Consider the following 14,855-nt stretch of genomic DNA (forward strand, 5'->3'; position numbering starts at 1 on the left):
GCGAAATTTATATTTCGCTTAACATTGATGCCTGGGTTTTGTTTTGTTTTCAAATTAAAGGAGAGTAGATGATCGTAAAAGAGATGAGCGCCCCAGGAAGAGGGATTATGACCGCAATCCACCCAGGAGGGACTCGTATCGTGATCGCTACAACCGCAGAAGAGGGCGCAGCCGCAGCTACAGTCGTAGCCGCAGCCGGAGTTGGAGCAAGGATCGCATCCGGGACCGGGACAGAGAGAGGGATCGCGATCGCAGCAGGAGCCGGTCAAATGAAAGAACTCGGTCTAGAAGTAGGAGTAGAGGTAAGAGCCTTATTGACGGATTGAATGCTGCCCTATCAAGATCTCTTTCAGGATCATCGTCCAATCTAGAACCATTGTTCTTTATGTGGAGAGAGATAACCCAGAGATACCTGGGTTATGAACACTCCTGACTGTTGCTTCCACTCATGGTCCACTTTGTTTGAACTATGACCCTAGTGTTGCCAGCTTTCTTAAGCCGTTTTCACATATGCACTCCGGATAATATCTAGATATTTACAGGAGGACTTCTCTTAGATTCTCCTGAAGTAGCAATTCACATATGCTCCTCACAGCGGGGGACTATCTCTGTCAGAGGGGAGGGGGCGCGGGGGGGGTTTCCCGACGTAAGACGTGACATAAATAAACAATGCGGAAAAAATACTAGGGGTCTGGCAGGATAAACTCCGGGTAATATCGGAGTAAAAAAAATGGCTGTTGCGTTCACACATACAGCTCCTCCTGGAAATCTCCGGCGTTTTTCAGGAGATTTCCGTACGTGTGAAAAGGGTTTTAGTGTGTTCTCTAAGGTAACTGTTCACCAAGAAAAAAAGATTGCACCATGGTTTCTACAGATGTTTGTGTCTTCTTGGGTGCATTTATGTATTTGGTTTCCTTGAGTATGCATTGAAACACTCTACAATTCAATTGCTGCCTGTACATGAAGCTGTATCTTCACATTCTTTCATATATCAATGTTAAAGCAGCTCAGACAGCTGATGAAGTATAGAAAAATACATTTCCATTTATTTTTGTGGTCAAAAAGTCTCATTGTGCCAAGGAAAGACAGTTTTTTCCGCTAACGCCTTGTCTTGTCTTCTTGCAGAACGCGATTCTGGCAAGTTGAAGTTTGATCACGATCGACCGGACAAGTCAGAGACTGGTGATGGCTACACCCCAGCAGTCCTGGTCTCCACTGCAACCACTTCACACTTCCCTGTTCCAACACTGAGCAGCACCATTACAGTTATCGCTCCCACACATCATCACAGCAACAACACCACTGAGAGCTGGTCAGACTTCCGTCCTGATCACCCTGTGGACCGAGGCCCTTTTATCAGGGGACCACCCCCTCAACCGAGGAAGCGATGCCGTGACTATGATGGTATTAACCTTTTTCTTTCTTTTTTTTGAAAGGGTGCAGTGAACTATTTTTGTTGTTCACATGACAGTAGCACTGCACATGAACAAGTCATATGATAACCTCTAATGTCATGTTTTATATTATCCACCTTCTTTGTTGTCTTTCCAGAAAAAGGTTTCTGCATGAGAGGGGACATGTGCCCTTTCGACCATGGAAGTGACCCTGTTGTAGTAGAGGACGTCAATTTGCCCAATATGATGCCCTTCCAACCTCCACCCATCCCAGGTGTGGCTGCACCACCGCCCCCAGGCCTCCCACCACCACCTCCTCTCATGAACCCCCCACCTGTGAATCTGCGACCCCCTGTGCCTCCACCAGGCGTCCTCCCACCTAGCCTTCCTCCTATTGCAGGTAGGAATTCAGCCGCTTCTTTGTTTACTTAACTCTGCGTTAACGTCTGATTTTACTGTCATACTTGGTTTCATACTTAAAAAAAAACAAAAAACTCATAAGTATGTGCCCTTTTACAAAATGTGAGACACAAAGTATTTTTTTAATTTGAAACTTTAAACACTTAATAGTTGAGCAAACAAATTAGGAGAATATATTTCACAAAAAAGAAAAATATCATAAAAATAATGTAGTAAAGTGATGGTCATGTGTTTTGTAAGTAAGTATAGACATGTTTAAAGTAATATGAGTGTTTTTATATGAATTCAGAAAAGGTCCATGGTTACATTTTGAAATTGCTTGTTATTCTTTCAAAAAATAAATAATAAAACCCGAAGTAATATCTACAGTACAACATGAAAATAAAACAGCATAGAATCACCAAATGAGAGCTCAAATAACATTTATGCATCAATTAACTAATTTAGTAATCCACTGATCTTGGCTAAACCTCTGTTAATCTCTAACAATATCCTGTAGAATCTGACCTTAACTGACCTGAATTTAAAGCTGCACTTTCACTTAAAGACTTAAAGACTGTAAAGTCTAAGAAACTACTTTTCAAAGAACTAAAAGGGTTATTTAGCCATTTGTTGTCTGTGTTTCTAGAGAAGTCCAATACCTTGAAAATGAATCTGCTGACATTTGATAAAGACACCCTGTTTCTTATCTTTCCCATTCGATGACAACCACGGTATTTGCTTTAGAATGAATAAAACAATATGATTTTATATTTCTTACCTTTTAAACACTTATGTATTACTTAAGGTTTGAACAGTTAGTGTTTGGCTTTGGCTTCATTTTGAATGTTGTTGTACTGTGACTTACACAGGCCCCCCTCCTCCCCTTCCTCCTCTGCAACCGTCGGGCATGGATGCTCCTCCAAACCCCATCACCAGCTCTGTTCCCACCATTGTCACCTCTGGGATGCGCTCCTCACTTCCCCAGGCTGCAGTGCCTCTCTTCAACACCAGTAATAGCCTTTTGTCCCTTTTGAAGTCACAGTTGTATTTTTATTTGTAAATCACTGTTCTCATAACGTGCCTCACTGTTTTATGAGATCACTTGTCCTCTCTCCTCACCAGACAACTATGAGACGGATGTGTACAATCCTGAGGCTCCCAGCATCACCAATACCTCCAGGCCGATCTACCGCCACCGGGTCAATGTTCAGAGACCCAACCTGATCGGTCTCACCATGGGAGATGTGGATCAGCCACCGAGGGGTATTATTTGCATTATTTGAACTTAACCATCTAATACTTCAATGGGCCGTCTATATTCAGTGGTTTAGTTTTCTTCTTATGAATAAAATACTTTGTTTGAGATAACCTCTTGTTGCTTCACAGACTATTGAAAAATACAGTTCTTCGTCCATGCTTATGTATTTGTGTTACAACTCTGTCTTTTTAAGTCTTACACAACTTTTCTTTTTGTAGCTCTGTGAACTGACCAATCTGTTTTTATTTTATTTTTACCGTCACCAGAAAAAATTCCGAACAACAGTATGAGGATCGTTATGGAGTCAGATTCAAGGAAGAGACCACATGTGTCCCATGATGGAGGGCTCCTCTCCAACAAACCTTGGTTTGACAAGTAAGACACATTTTCTTCTTTAATATATCACAAACTGAGAGTAACATAGAACTGTTACAGGGTTCTGTTTCAGTACAACTCATACACATGGCTACAGCAACATGTTTTCTGTAATTCTTCACATGCTCTATGAAACGACAGAGACAACTCTTCTTGTAACATGCCCGGTGTTTTCAGAGACCATTCAATTCACTTTTTTCCACAAGTCCAACACAAAATGCTCCTCCAGCGAGGAGTAGGGTTAACTGCTCAGACTCGGTGTATGTGTGCCCAGCTCCAGCATGCTGCTGCAGAAAGAGCAGTCAGCTAACATACCTCTGGCACTGCTCCCTTAAGCCGCTCTAATGTTGCATTCATGTGCTTCTTGGATGGTCCCAGTTTCCAGGTAGTTGTTCTTGCAAACTTCAGTGTGTTCACGTAAATTTAGTTCGGAAAGTTGGAGTGTTGTAACAACAACAACAAACATCGTGGAAGCTACGAAGATGTGTGGAACAACTTAAAGTTGATGTGCAATATGTGACTTAATAAAAAGTATGTTACCATGAATGAAACATATTTTGCTCCCAATGTGATGGCCATTATGACATCAAGTTGTGCACCTTATTCTTTCCCGAGTTTCAGAGTTGTTTCTCTGACTTAAGCAGGCGTTCATGTGCATTTTACAACTCGTAAACTCGTTTTTTTCCGACACCACATGAATGCACCACTACACTTCTCTACCCTATGAGCCATACCAACACCCCATTACCACACTCCACTACTGCATCAGTTGGTTCAGCACATCTGTCAGAAATAGGTTTCATACCATCCTCATTGAATTCCTTCATGATTTCTCCTGTTCACTCAGACCCAACTTCAACAAACCAAACCACCAAGGCTACCACAAAAGAGTCCCGTTCTCCGCTAACACCAAGCTGCTGGTTCGACAAATCCCCGCCGAGCTAAACAACATCAGCAAACTCAACGAACATTACAGCAAGTTTGGGACCATCGTCAACCTTCAGGTCAGTGTCACTGTTGGTGCGGTGCGACAGACGCCAATGGTCACAGCTTTGATAGTTTCTCTGTACTGTACCATTTCCATTTCTGTATCTATTTATACAGGTTGCTTACAACAATGACCCAGAGGGGGCTCTGATCCAGTTTGCCTCCCCCGATGAGGCTAAGCGCGCTATGCAAAGCACAGAGGCTGTTCTCAATAATCGCTTCATCAGGGTGCACTGGTTTCGTGAGGATGGGAGTGACGGTCAGTTTCACTCACAGCAGCAGACTCAACCACAGCCAGCCACGGTAAACATTCATTTTAAAGTCATAACTGTCCCCTTGTTCAATGTTTGTCTCTAACTGAAATGTTTCCAGCCTGGGTCAAAATGTACCCTTACATTCGATTCCACTGTATTTCTGAAACCAGAGGCTTCAAAAGTTTAACAGTTAATTTAAAGAGTCTTGCATTTCTGAGGACTTATCATAGTTTGCTAGTTGATTCTACATGTGGTACTTGACAACTGGCTATGAGCTATAGAGCAGAAATGGTTCGAGACCTTTTTTGTACCTGTCTCCAAGCAAACCTGCTGAAGGGTGTGATGATTAATCAACAAACTATCACCCAGTCACATCAATTGTTCTAACGTTTAGAAACGTCTGTGCCAATCGTCGAAAAGCATGAAAGCAGTAGATATGTCAGTCGCTGACATACATTTGATATGAAAACCCTCTTTCAGGATCAGTGAACCCACCATTGTATCTATTGGCCCAGGAATGTTACTTTTGATTTGGACACAAAACAGACAAGAATTTACTCTGGAAATGAAGAATATTTTACGATTTTACTTTTATCATTTTGCAGCCAACTTGAGTCAGTGTGTTTAAAACTGTCTCTCCCTTCGGTTTTCAAACTCTGTCACTCTCCCTAGACTGTAGCAGTTATTTTCTAATCTTTAAATGTGGATTTTTCCCCCACCAGTGGTTCTAAAAAAAAACTTTTTATCAAACTAGTTAATGAGGGAAACCCTGCCCTACAATCCTTGATAATCTTTAACAAGATGATCTCATAAGAACCACTGAAAAAAACACTCGCAGGAAAACAATGTGGAATTATGAAATAAATGTTATTGTTTTTATTTCTATTTTTAGAGCGGTATTTAAACTTTAAGGCAGTTTTTTACCTTCCACTGGCCCGCTAATGCAATCGGCTGGCAATCGGCAGTGTGTAATAAGAATAAAATAATACTGAAGATGTAACAGATGCACCGTAAAGTTCAGCAGAGCAAGAAAACTGGAGGATTTTGGAAGTTGGATTGTGGCTTTTGTTAAAATGCACTAATGCATAAATCTAACAAGTGCCTGTTTAATTATTAAACTATCATCTGTTGTCTTTCAGCAGCCGTCAGCCACGTCTCTGAAGCAGTCCATCAAAGACCGACTTGGACCCCTGCTCACGGCTAACTCTGAGCCCTCCCAAGACTCTCAGGTTTGTGTGTTTCCATTTTTGGCGCATCCTTGCAGAAATCTGCACAAGGTGTGTATAAACATGATGTCATTTTTTCCAGAATCCTTCGAAAGTGTCAGTGAAGGACCGTTTGGGTCTGCCGCCTGCCAAACCAGCAGCTCCTGTTGAAAAAGTAAATGTCCATTTTCCTTTTAGCAGTATATAGTTCCCATTAGATTTCCTGTCTGCGTCTTACAAGTTGTCTTCCTGATATGTATAATGACTATAATTCATTTCAGGTCTTTTCAACGTCCATGGGCCTCACAAAGACTGTGTACAATCCTGCAGCCCTGAAGGCCGTGCAGAAAAGCTCAGAAGAGGCCCTGAAGAAGAAACAGGTGGGAGGAGAATGAAAATGGGATCGATAGGGGAAGGGGGAGTACAGGGATTTACAATAAGAGTCTTAATATGATATCAGTGGCTTAGAATCGTAAACTAAAAATATGAGACGGCACCTAATCCTTTACAAAATTCCTTTCATAGGAAGCTCTGAGACTACAGCAGGATGTAAGGAAGAAGAAACAGGAAATATTGGAGAAGCACATTGAAACACAGAAGGTAAGATCATCTGGAGTTACAGTGTAAATAATATTTTGTACATTTTAATTTTCTTAGCAGCATCGATTTCGATTTTCAACCTCTTGGTGCAAAACATAAATCATAATCTGTTTGCTGCAAAAGAAGTCTGACTTTCTTCCCTAGACTTCATGATAGAAATAATGAAATGTCTGGTTTTGAGTTAGGACAGACATCAGAGGAAGGTTTAAAATAACAGTTAATACAGATAATCTGAATGTCTTTAGGGTTTGTTTTGAAACTTTTCAGTTGTCCTTCTTACAGCAGCTAAACCTGTGAGTCTCTGTTTGCTTTCTTCTTCTGTCCTCATAAGCTCCTCATATCCAAACTTGAGAAGAACAAAGCAATGAAGGCCGAGGATAAAGCCAAAATCATGGAGACTTTGGGCATGTTAACCAAAAGCATCACCAAACTGCAAGAGGAGATAAAGGGAATCTCAACCAGCAGCATCCTTCTACGAACATCCAAGAGCAAGGCCCAGGTACAGCGCTGCCTCTTAGCTTTAGGCATTCATAAAACAACAAACAGCTCCACTTGTAAATAAAACAGATTATGAAACACATAACCGTTTAACCAACTTTTGTTCTGCTTTTTAATAATTAAAGATCTCAGTTCTTATAAAGGTACATAGTCAAAGAGAACTGGATTCTAAATGTTCTGCTTATCCAGTCCAGTTCATTTTACTTATGACTTACAGTTTTGTCTCCCCTAATGCAAATAATATGTTCAGGCCCAAAAGGAACTGCTGGATGCAGAGCTGGACCTTTTCAAGAAAACCCAGGCTGGAGAAGATACAGCGTTGTTGAAGATCAAGTATACCCAGCTGCAAATTGAGGTATTGACTTGATTTGAAAGGGACAACTTGAAATTTAGTGCTAAACATCAAAAGATCAGTTGGGAGTTTTCTTCACCGCTGTAATTATGTGTGAAATAAAGTAATCCGATATTTATGCTTTGTTTGACTTTTTCCATCCCCCCTTTTAAATATCAGGCAGCAAAAAGGGGACTTCTGTCACCAGGACGAGGCAGAGGGGTACACTCTCGAGGCCGTGGTGCTCTTAGGGCCCGGGGAAGAGGCTCTAGAGGACGGGGAAGAGGGGTATCACTGCATGCAGTCGTTGACCATCGACCACGCGCCCTGGAGATTTCTGGTTTCAACGAGGCAGACCATGTCGACCTGCTGCCACACTTTGCTGTAAGTCTCCATAAAACTACATACAGTTTAAGAAATGGCCCTATGTGTTGAAGTAAATATGTCTGTAAATGTTTTCATTACTATATTTCTACTGCTATATTGTATATTTTGGAGAAACTGTATCGATGAAATTTCCTTCTGGGATTAAGGAAGTATTTCTGATTCCGAAAAAAAAGGACCTTAGTGGGAGTGGCCTGCAGTGCTGTGCATTCTGGGATTTGGTGTCTTTCATCCACATGAGCCAAAAAGACACTTTCTGCCTTTTCTCAGCCAAGAAGGCACCAACTTCAACATGTATTTCACATTTCTACTACATATATGACCCAATGTCAATACAGATTCATGTTTCAACGGGTGAAGTATCCCTTTAAAGTGTAGCAAAAAAAGAAAACCAACAGTGTCCCCTGGTGGTTAAGGCTTTGCTTTGCAACTGATCAGTAGTGCTAAAGCACAGTTACAGTTCTTTCAGTTTTAGTACTAATTAAACTGTGAATGGAACAAATGCAAAATGTTCTTGCCGTAGCAACCAGCAATATTATGAATGCATTGAAAATTCAACCACATCATGAGCTCGCTTTACCTCTTACATCAAATTACTACAAACACAAGCAAAACAGACTACGGCATGCCACATTTGAAACATTGAAAATAACCCTGCAAAGAAGTATTTAGGGTATCTTCTCAGAGGAAGTCACAGACACAATGTGACTCTCACATGCTATGGACATGTTGCCTTATGATGGTTTATTGTGGACGATTGTCAGAAAATAATGAGTTAAAATGCTCACTACGATGGAAGCATCAACCATTTAATTACAAATTAAATGAGGTACAGCAAGCAACCTTTGGAAAAACTCAAGAGCTTTCAAATAGAAATAAAAAAGGTGATATTTGATTGGTTGTTGTTCATTATGTGCTTTGAATAACTGATACTGACGGGAATTATTTTCAAATGACACAAGTTAGTTATTTAATATTTGATCAAGTGTCTTGTGTTTACAATTTTGAAGCAATTTGGAGAGATCGAAGATTGCCAGATTAATGAAAACAGCCCGTCTGCGGTCATCACGTACAGGACGAGATCTGAAGCAGAACGGGTGAGTCAACTTCTGATCCTGCAACACGTATCCTAGAGTTTCTCTCCAATGCACAAAAATAAGATAAATCAAGGTGTTGGACTGTCCATTTCAGCTGGAGCTGGACCTAATCTGCTCATTAGTCTCCTAACAGTCTTAAAACACAACCAATGTTCCATTCTTTGTATTTTGTTCACCTGTAGGCGGCTCTTCATGGGGTGAGGTTCAACAACCAGACTCTACGCCTGGCCTGGCATAAGGCTGTCACAGCCCTCAGTGCTGTGGACGCTGACGATGCAGAAGCGGATGAAGATGAGGTTTGTCGACACTTTGATAGTTGCTTTAAGGAGACTGGTCGACAGGATTATTCTGGAACCATTTGAAAATAGTAACTTGATTGAGGAAATGTGGATGTTCTCTGTTCAGTTATGTCAAAGTAAATTAAATCCCTGCTTCTTGTTGTGTTACACATAGAGAACACAAGGGGGAGCCATTACACATTACAATAAGGATGGTCTTAACGTGGCCTTTGCATGGCCCACTCCTTCTTTTATTAAGCATGTGGTCTGTTTATTCTCTAGCTAAGAGTTTAGTCCCTCCTGAGACCTTTAAGTACCAGGTGAAAGTTGAGTGCTGACGAAGCTCTAAATAAAAGGTCTCTCCACTCTAAATTGCCTTTTTTCACGAGAGCATTTATCTAAGTGTTTGTTTTTCTCCCATCAGTACCCAGAAGAGTCGCTCAGTGACGATGCCTTGCTGCAGGATGATGATGAAGAAGAAGACGACAATGAGCCTCGCTCGTGGCGCAGATGAAGACCGGTCCCGGCACTCCTCCCTGATGTGCAAAGACGTTCAACAATCCAGCATCTTTAAAACAATTCATCGCCTGTTTATAAATAAACACGGCACATTTCACTTTGACTAGACTTTTTTTTGTTCCCCTTACAAATGTGTAACTAGCAGAACAACCATGTGCAAGTTTGATTAATTTTAACAGTTTAACTGTGGTGATTTTTTTAATGCTCTTAATGTAGATTGTTTTTTTTTGCTTGATTTTTTTGGTTCATAAAACATGCATAGTTTGACAGCATATCTTACACATACACTTTTGTTGAAGTGTCAGTTTAACAAACAAACCTGTGTTGTAATTTAACTGAATGACAAACTGTAGCTTTTTGCAGAGTATGATACGCGCAATTGTAAATATTTTATGTCTGGGTTTAAAATGATTTGTATGAAAGCTTGGCTTCTCAGTTTTTGGCTTTACTTTGGATTGTATGAAAAAATAAAGAATTGAAATGGTCTGAAAATATCCTGCCAAAAAAAAAAAGAAAAAAGAAAAAAAAGAGGAACTGTGGCAGTGAAAAAAAAAAAAGATCTTAAAGAGCTGAAAAAGACCATTTCAAAAAAAACAAAAAAAAAACTTCCTCTTCACTAAAGAGCAAACTTCCTACAACATTCCTACTTCTCTTTTAAAAACAACAATTTTTTATTTTTTATTTTTTGGATTGGTAAGGTAACTTGTATTGCTCTGTTTTCTGTACCAAGGTAGGTCCAGGACATAACCTGATTTCTAAGTAGTTCCAGTTAATTTTAATTTCATAATTAAACATTTTATTTAATCCAACACAAAAACATCATAACTGAGAACGTCTGTCTTCTTTTGTGCAGGAGCTGACTGTCTGCCATGTCCGTCCACTGGTCCTCCATGAGATTTCTACAGTATTGCCTGTTGATGCAAATAATAATGCAGACCTGTTACTGAAACACTGATTTGTGATAAATTAAGTGCTGCTATGTTCAAATACAAATTATTTTTATAATTTAGATTTTTGTGAAGACTCCATGTACTTGTCATTTGTCTCATGTATCTACATACATAGAAAAGACCCAATGCTGTTGTCCCAGTCCCAAGCAGTGTGACAGAACGCAAACATGTAACATAAACACATAAGTATACCTACAAATCTACGAAGGAATAAAATTAGTTCTGTGTAGTCAGGAATCAGAGATGTGGGATGATGGCCTGTTCATATTTCATTAGCCATCTCTTGGTAAATGTAATGCAAACTGATTTAAAGTTTTCTTTATTTAGACATTTAGAACCTCGTTCGCCGTTTAATGGTGTGCTGTGCTACATGGTATCACTTAAAAAAATGTATTCCTGTTAAAAGGTGCGACAGATCAATCAAAAGCTGATGAGACATTGATGTGTGACATATATTAATACTGGTGACAGAAAAAGCTACAAGAAAGGAAAAAAAAAAAAGTTAACACAAACTTCTAATTAGTCATCACATCGTTTGTGGGGCTGTGTTGTGTTCAGGTTGATTAATACTGAAGCAAGCAAACCTAAAACTTGTATTAAACATTTTATTGATTCAGAGGTACACTGAACATCAATGTATTTTCCCCAGCTCAAGTGTTGGCAAAATCAGACTAAACAAAACCTCACACATAAACTCAATGTAAATAAAAAGGATTGAATTTGTTATAAGATGAGTGATAACAATTAAAAATGTCTTCGATTGTATGTGCATCTTGCTTTCACAAAGCCAGCAATGTCAACTCATATCATATTCAATTTACTGAAGTCAACGTCAAGTCCTCAATGTCGGCCTTACTTTCCTGTAAGCTTTTACATAAAGCCTATAGGACGTTTACCACTAAAGAAAAGCTATCTGTGTAACAAATATGGCCCCAGAATAACCACGTGGCTGCAAGGAGGTCAGTGACATGAACAAGGAGTTAGTGACTCGACTTGACAAATTATTTTATAGATTGTTTTTTGTTCCTTTGATTCCACATTGCACAACCTGCGTTTCTCCTACAAGTATTTTTCCTGCAAGCATTGCAGAAGTTAAGGCAGCATTTGTTCTAATGCATTGTCATAAACACAATTCAGTATTGCTTAGAGCCAGCATGGCCAACACAAGGACCAAGCAGCTAAATGAAACTCAGCCTTTTGATTTTTGTTTTGTTGCACATAGGCTACACTTTTTCCGCTGTGATATTATGTTAAAAGGCATGCATGTCTCTACTCACCTCACACAAGTAAAAACTTACTTCCTCACCACACTCTCTGCTTAGTTTATACTAGAAGTGAGAACAAGTCGTGGCTCTTTGGTAAAAGGGATTTTGCATTCTGTATGGGGTTACACCTGCAGAGAGGTTCTCCACGGTGCAGCTCCCACAATCCCTCAACCAAGAATAAAAGGACAAATAACCCAATCAGTGTCCACCAGTTCAGTGTTCCTGGGCCACCCCTGGTGCCTGTCAAGCTTGCAGAGATAATTGTGAGAAATCAGATTTGCTCTTGTAGAATATCTTCTGTTTATCATTTAAGCCTTATTATCCCCTATGCCAATGCTGGAAAACACCTCCCATCGCCGCTCTGTCTCAGTATGGGAGAATTAAATGCCCCCTCCTGTCGTCCCATATACCTACTGTGGAGCCACCAAACTCGCACAGGTGTCATTTGTGATCAAACAAGCTGCTGCACTTTTAACAGGTTTGATTGACACAAATAACCACGTTTCCTGACAATTGTTTAGTAGCACTTTGTGGAACTGCTACACGTATAAACATGTCACGGGAAAATCTAGTACCCCATGTTGTCTGATGTGACCTGCATGCATGGATGTGCGTGTGCCTCCCTTTGTGTCTCAGTGGGAAGAAGATGTGTATTTGCTCTGTGTGAGCTCAGAAAATATGGGCTAACAAGTTTACAGCCGCCGTGTCATCCATTATATAAATCTTTTCTTTCTGATTTGTGTCAAGGAGACGAATGGCATGAAAATATGGACTGGGCTGTAATAATATTTTTGTCTCTCTTTGGTTTTGTGTAGGCAGATGGAATTGTAATTGTGTTTCATGGAGAGGAGGGGTGGGTGGGGGAGTGGGGGGGGGGTGTTAAGTGTGTTCAAAGTCTCACTTTTGTTTGCTTTGAAATTTGTCGTCTGTCAGCCGAAGTGATTGTTAGTTTCTTTTAGAAGCTCTCTGGGGCTCAAGAAGTCAGTCACATGGATACACAACAACTAGGAAAATGCATAACATTAGCCTACACACTTGTTATATATTCATCCAGATTCATTTGAATATTATCTGCACATTTGCACAACAGAAAAACCACGGCTACATGCCAATTAATGCCAATTACCACTTAACCAATTTTGTAGAATAATGCGAACAAAATTGGCCCTAATGGAGAGATGATGTGCAATAACACAGGGTTTTGGTCACTTACTGTACGTCACATTTCCATTAAAGGTGAAAGTGTTTTATGATCTCAAGTCAACCGTGACCCAACCCAACACACGACTCTGTGCTTTGCCCCCTTCGCTACAATACCATTTCACTGTAAAGCCATTAATATTTCATGTGATCATGGGCCTCCATAAGCAAATTTCAGTCCCTGGCAAGTTGAGCCAAAGCATGATTAATTTAGTATTTATACCCTTTAAACAACACAAGGCCCCCAGCCACAAAGCAAGGCACAGTTTGAAACAAAACTAGCAGCCCCTTAATCATAATCAGCGTCGTCATTCAGCATCAGTCGCGTTTGGGGATGCATTTTTTTCCGTAACACCAGCTGAAGTTTTTGGTGCAGAATTGATGCCCGCATGTGAAGAGACAGCAGCCTGAGTTGTAAAGCTGCACCAGTAAAAATTTGGTGGTTCATAAATGAAATCCATGTTATTTTCTCAGCTATAAAACAAAAGCACTTTTGTTCCTTCTAAAAGCTCTCTCCATCATGCTCAGTGTGTTGGAAAATACTGCTGTGTTGGACATTTCAAAGCCCTTTAACCTTGCCTGTTGACCACAGATCACAGGTAACCAAGCTAGCAGGGAAGCACCATCAATAAATCAACACACGTCTGCCCTGAACCTGCAGGTCACAATAAATCTCCTTTAGTCATGATGCTGCACCCAGTTTCTTTTTACTACTGAAAATATTTTAAACTTGGAGGAAATAAATTCAGATTTTTTACTTTTCAGTTTCAGTATCCCCTGAGACAGCAATTATACAGCTTATAATATCCCTTTTTTATTCATTTTTACCATACTGATCCCACCATACATGTAACCAGAAGTAATATTTAGATCCTCTAAGTAAAAGCACCAGCAGTACTATTCTGCATAATTACATGTACAAGCTGTTAGTACGTATTTTCATGAATTCATTCATCTTGATAATTTTGTGGATATATCTTTGAATTGTGTCAACCATCTAAGAGTAATTCTTCTTTTAGGTTTGTGAAACTGTAATACATCTGTGTGAGAGACCTCATAGCAGCAGTTATATTTGAATTGGAGCCAAGTGTCTTTAGTCAGCTGAAAAGGAAATGTGACTCTGAGGCTGAAGAAATGTATATGTCTGATAGGTGATGTCTTCTTTCTAGCCTTTTAGAGCTGTAACAAAGCAGCCAGGAATTTGTGGGCTGTACCTTCTAGCAGAATATAAGCAACACTGTGAAGATGAAGACTTTGCCACTTTGCCAATGTTTGTCAATGATTGCCAGCGATTGTGAGACCTTGGTCAGCATGGGTCAGCGATGGTCCGCACTTTGTCAGCCATGTGTGTTATATTGTCTGACCATGGCTGAATAAATCTAAGATGATCCACAGTCTGTTTCACGATTTCATCATTGTTCATCTACTAGAAACAACCCCCAACTAACACAAGTTTAGATATTATCTGTTTTATACATACTTACTATGCTAAATGCTCTTCTACCATTTAAAAAAAAAAAAATCAGAAATATGAATATTTAATTATTTCTCCTTCTACATACTAGAAAGAATCAGACAGCTGAGTTGTGACCTTCATTGAATGATTGTTGTATGTAACTTATTTGTGTAATTATTTGATTCTATTGTTACAATTGTTCCTGTACCGGAGACTGTACTGACTGTTTCTGACCTTCCTGTGTGAATTTATACTCGATTGATTGCCATGATTGTTTTACCTATAATCAACAGCTCCCCTCGATGAACTCCAGTTTATTGTTTAGTTGTCCATCTCTCATCTCCTTGCTCTGGGTTCAATCTTACTGCTCCTATAAGGACGATGTCTTGCCACAGCAGGCAG

At 40.0% G+C, this 14,855-nt stretch overlaps 1 protein-coding gene across 2 annotated transcripts in view; it reads left to right on the forward strand.

The window, feature by feature from the left end:
- Window positions 1-10,591, forward strand: part of rbm26 (RNA binding motif protein 26) — an 11,919-nt gene extending 1,328 nt beyond the window's left edge. Inside the window, exons 5-22 of one of the 2 annotated variants that reach the window (XM_020637944.3) lie at window positions 61-302; window positions 1,126-1,404; window positions 1,552-1,794; window positions 2,666-2,806; window positions 2,919-3,059; window positions 3,321-3,429; window positions 4,277-4,433; window positions 4,534-4,719; window positions 5,810-5,899; window positions 5,979-6,050; window positions 6,157-6,255; window positions 6,401-6,475; window positions 6,807-6,974; window positions 7,224-7,328; window positions 7,485-7,688; window positions 8,699-8,785; window positions 8,968-9,081; window positions 9,488-10,591. In XM_020637944.3, the coding sequence (XP_020493600.1) occupies window positions 61-302; window positions 1,126-1,404; window positions 1,552-1,794; window positions 2,666-2,806; window positions 2,919-3,059; window positions 3,321-3,429; window positions 4,277-4,433; window positions 4,534-4,719; window positions 5,810-5,899; window positions 5,979-6,050; window positions 6,157-6,255; window positions 6,401-6,475; window positions 6,807-6,974; window positions 7,224-7,328; window positions 7,485-7,688; window positions 8,699-8,785; window positions 8,968-9,081; window positions 9,488-9,577 (2,602 nt within the window). In that variant the 3' untranslated portion in view covers window positions 9,578-10,591. The remainder of the gene's footprint in view (window positions 1-60; window positions 303-1,125; window positions 1,405-1,551; window positions 1,795-2,665; window positions 2,807-2,918; window positions 3,060-3,320; window positions 3,430-4,276; window positions 4,434-4,533; window positions 4,720-5,809; window positions 5,900-5,978; window positions 6,051-6,156; window positions 6,256-6,400; window positions 6,476-6,806; window positions 6,975-7,223; window positions 7,329-7,484; window positions 7,689-8,698; window positions 8,786-8,967; window positions 9,082-9,487) is intronic. The other variant, XM_020637946.3, reaches the window with a different exon arrangement.
- Window positions 10,592-14,855: the final 4,264 nt, after the last annotated feature.

Source organism: Labrus bergylta, chromosome 3 (genome assembly GCF_963930695.1).
Source record: "Labrus bergylta chromosome 3, fLabBer1.1, whole genome shotgun sequence".
Lineage (NCBI taxonomy): Eukaryota > Metazoa > Chordata > Actinopteri > Labriformes > Labridae > Labrus > Labrus bergylta.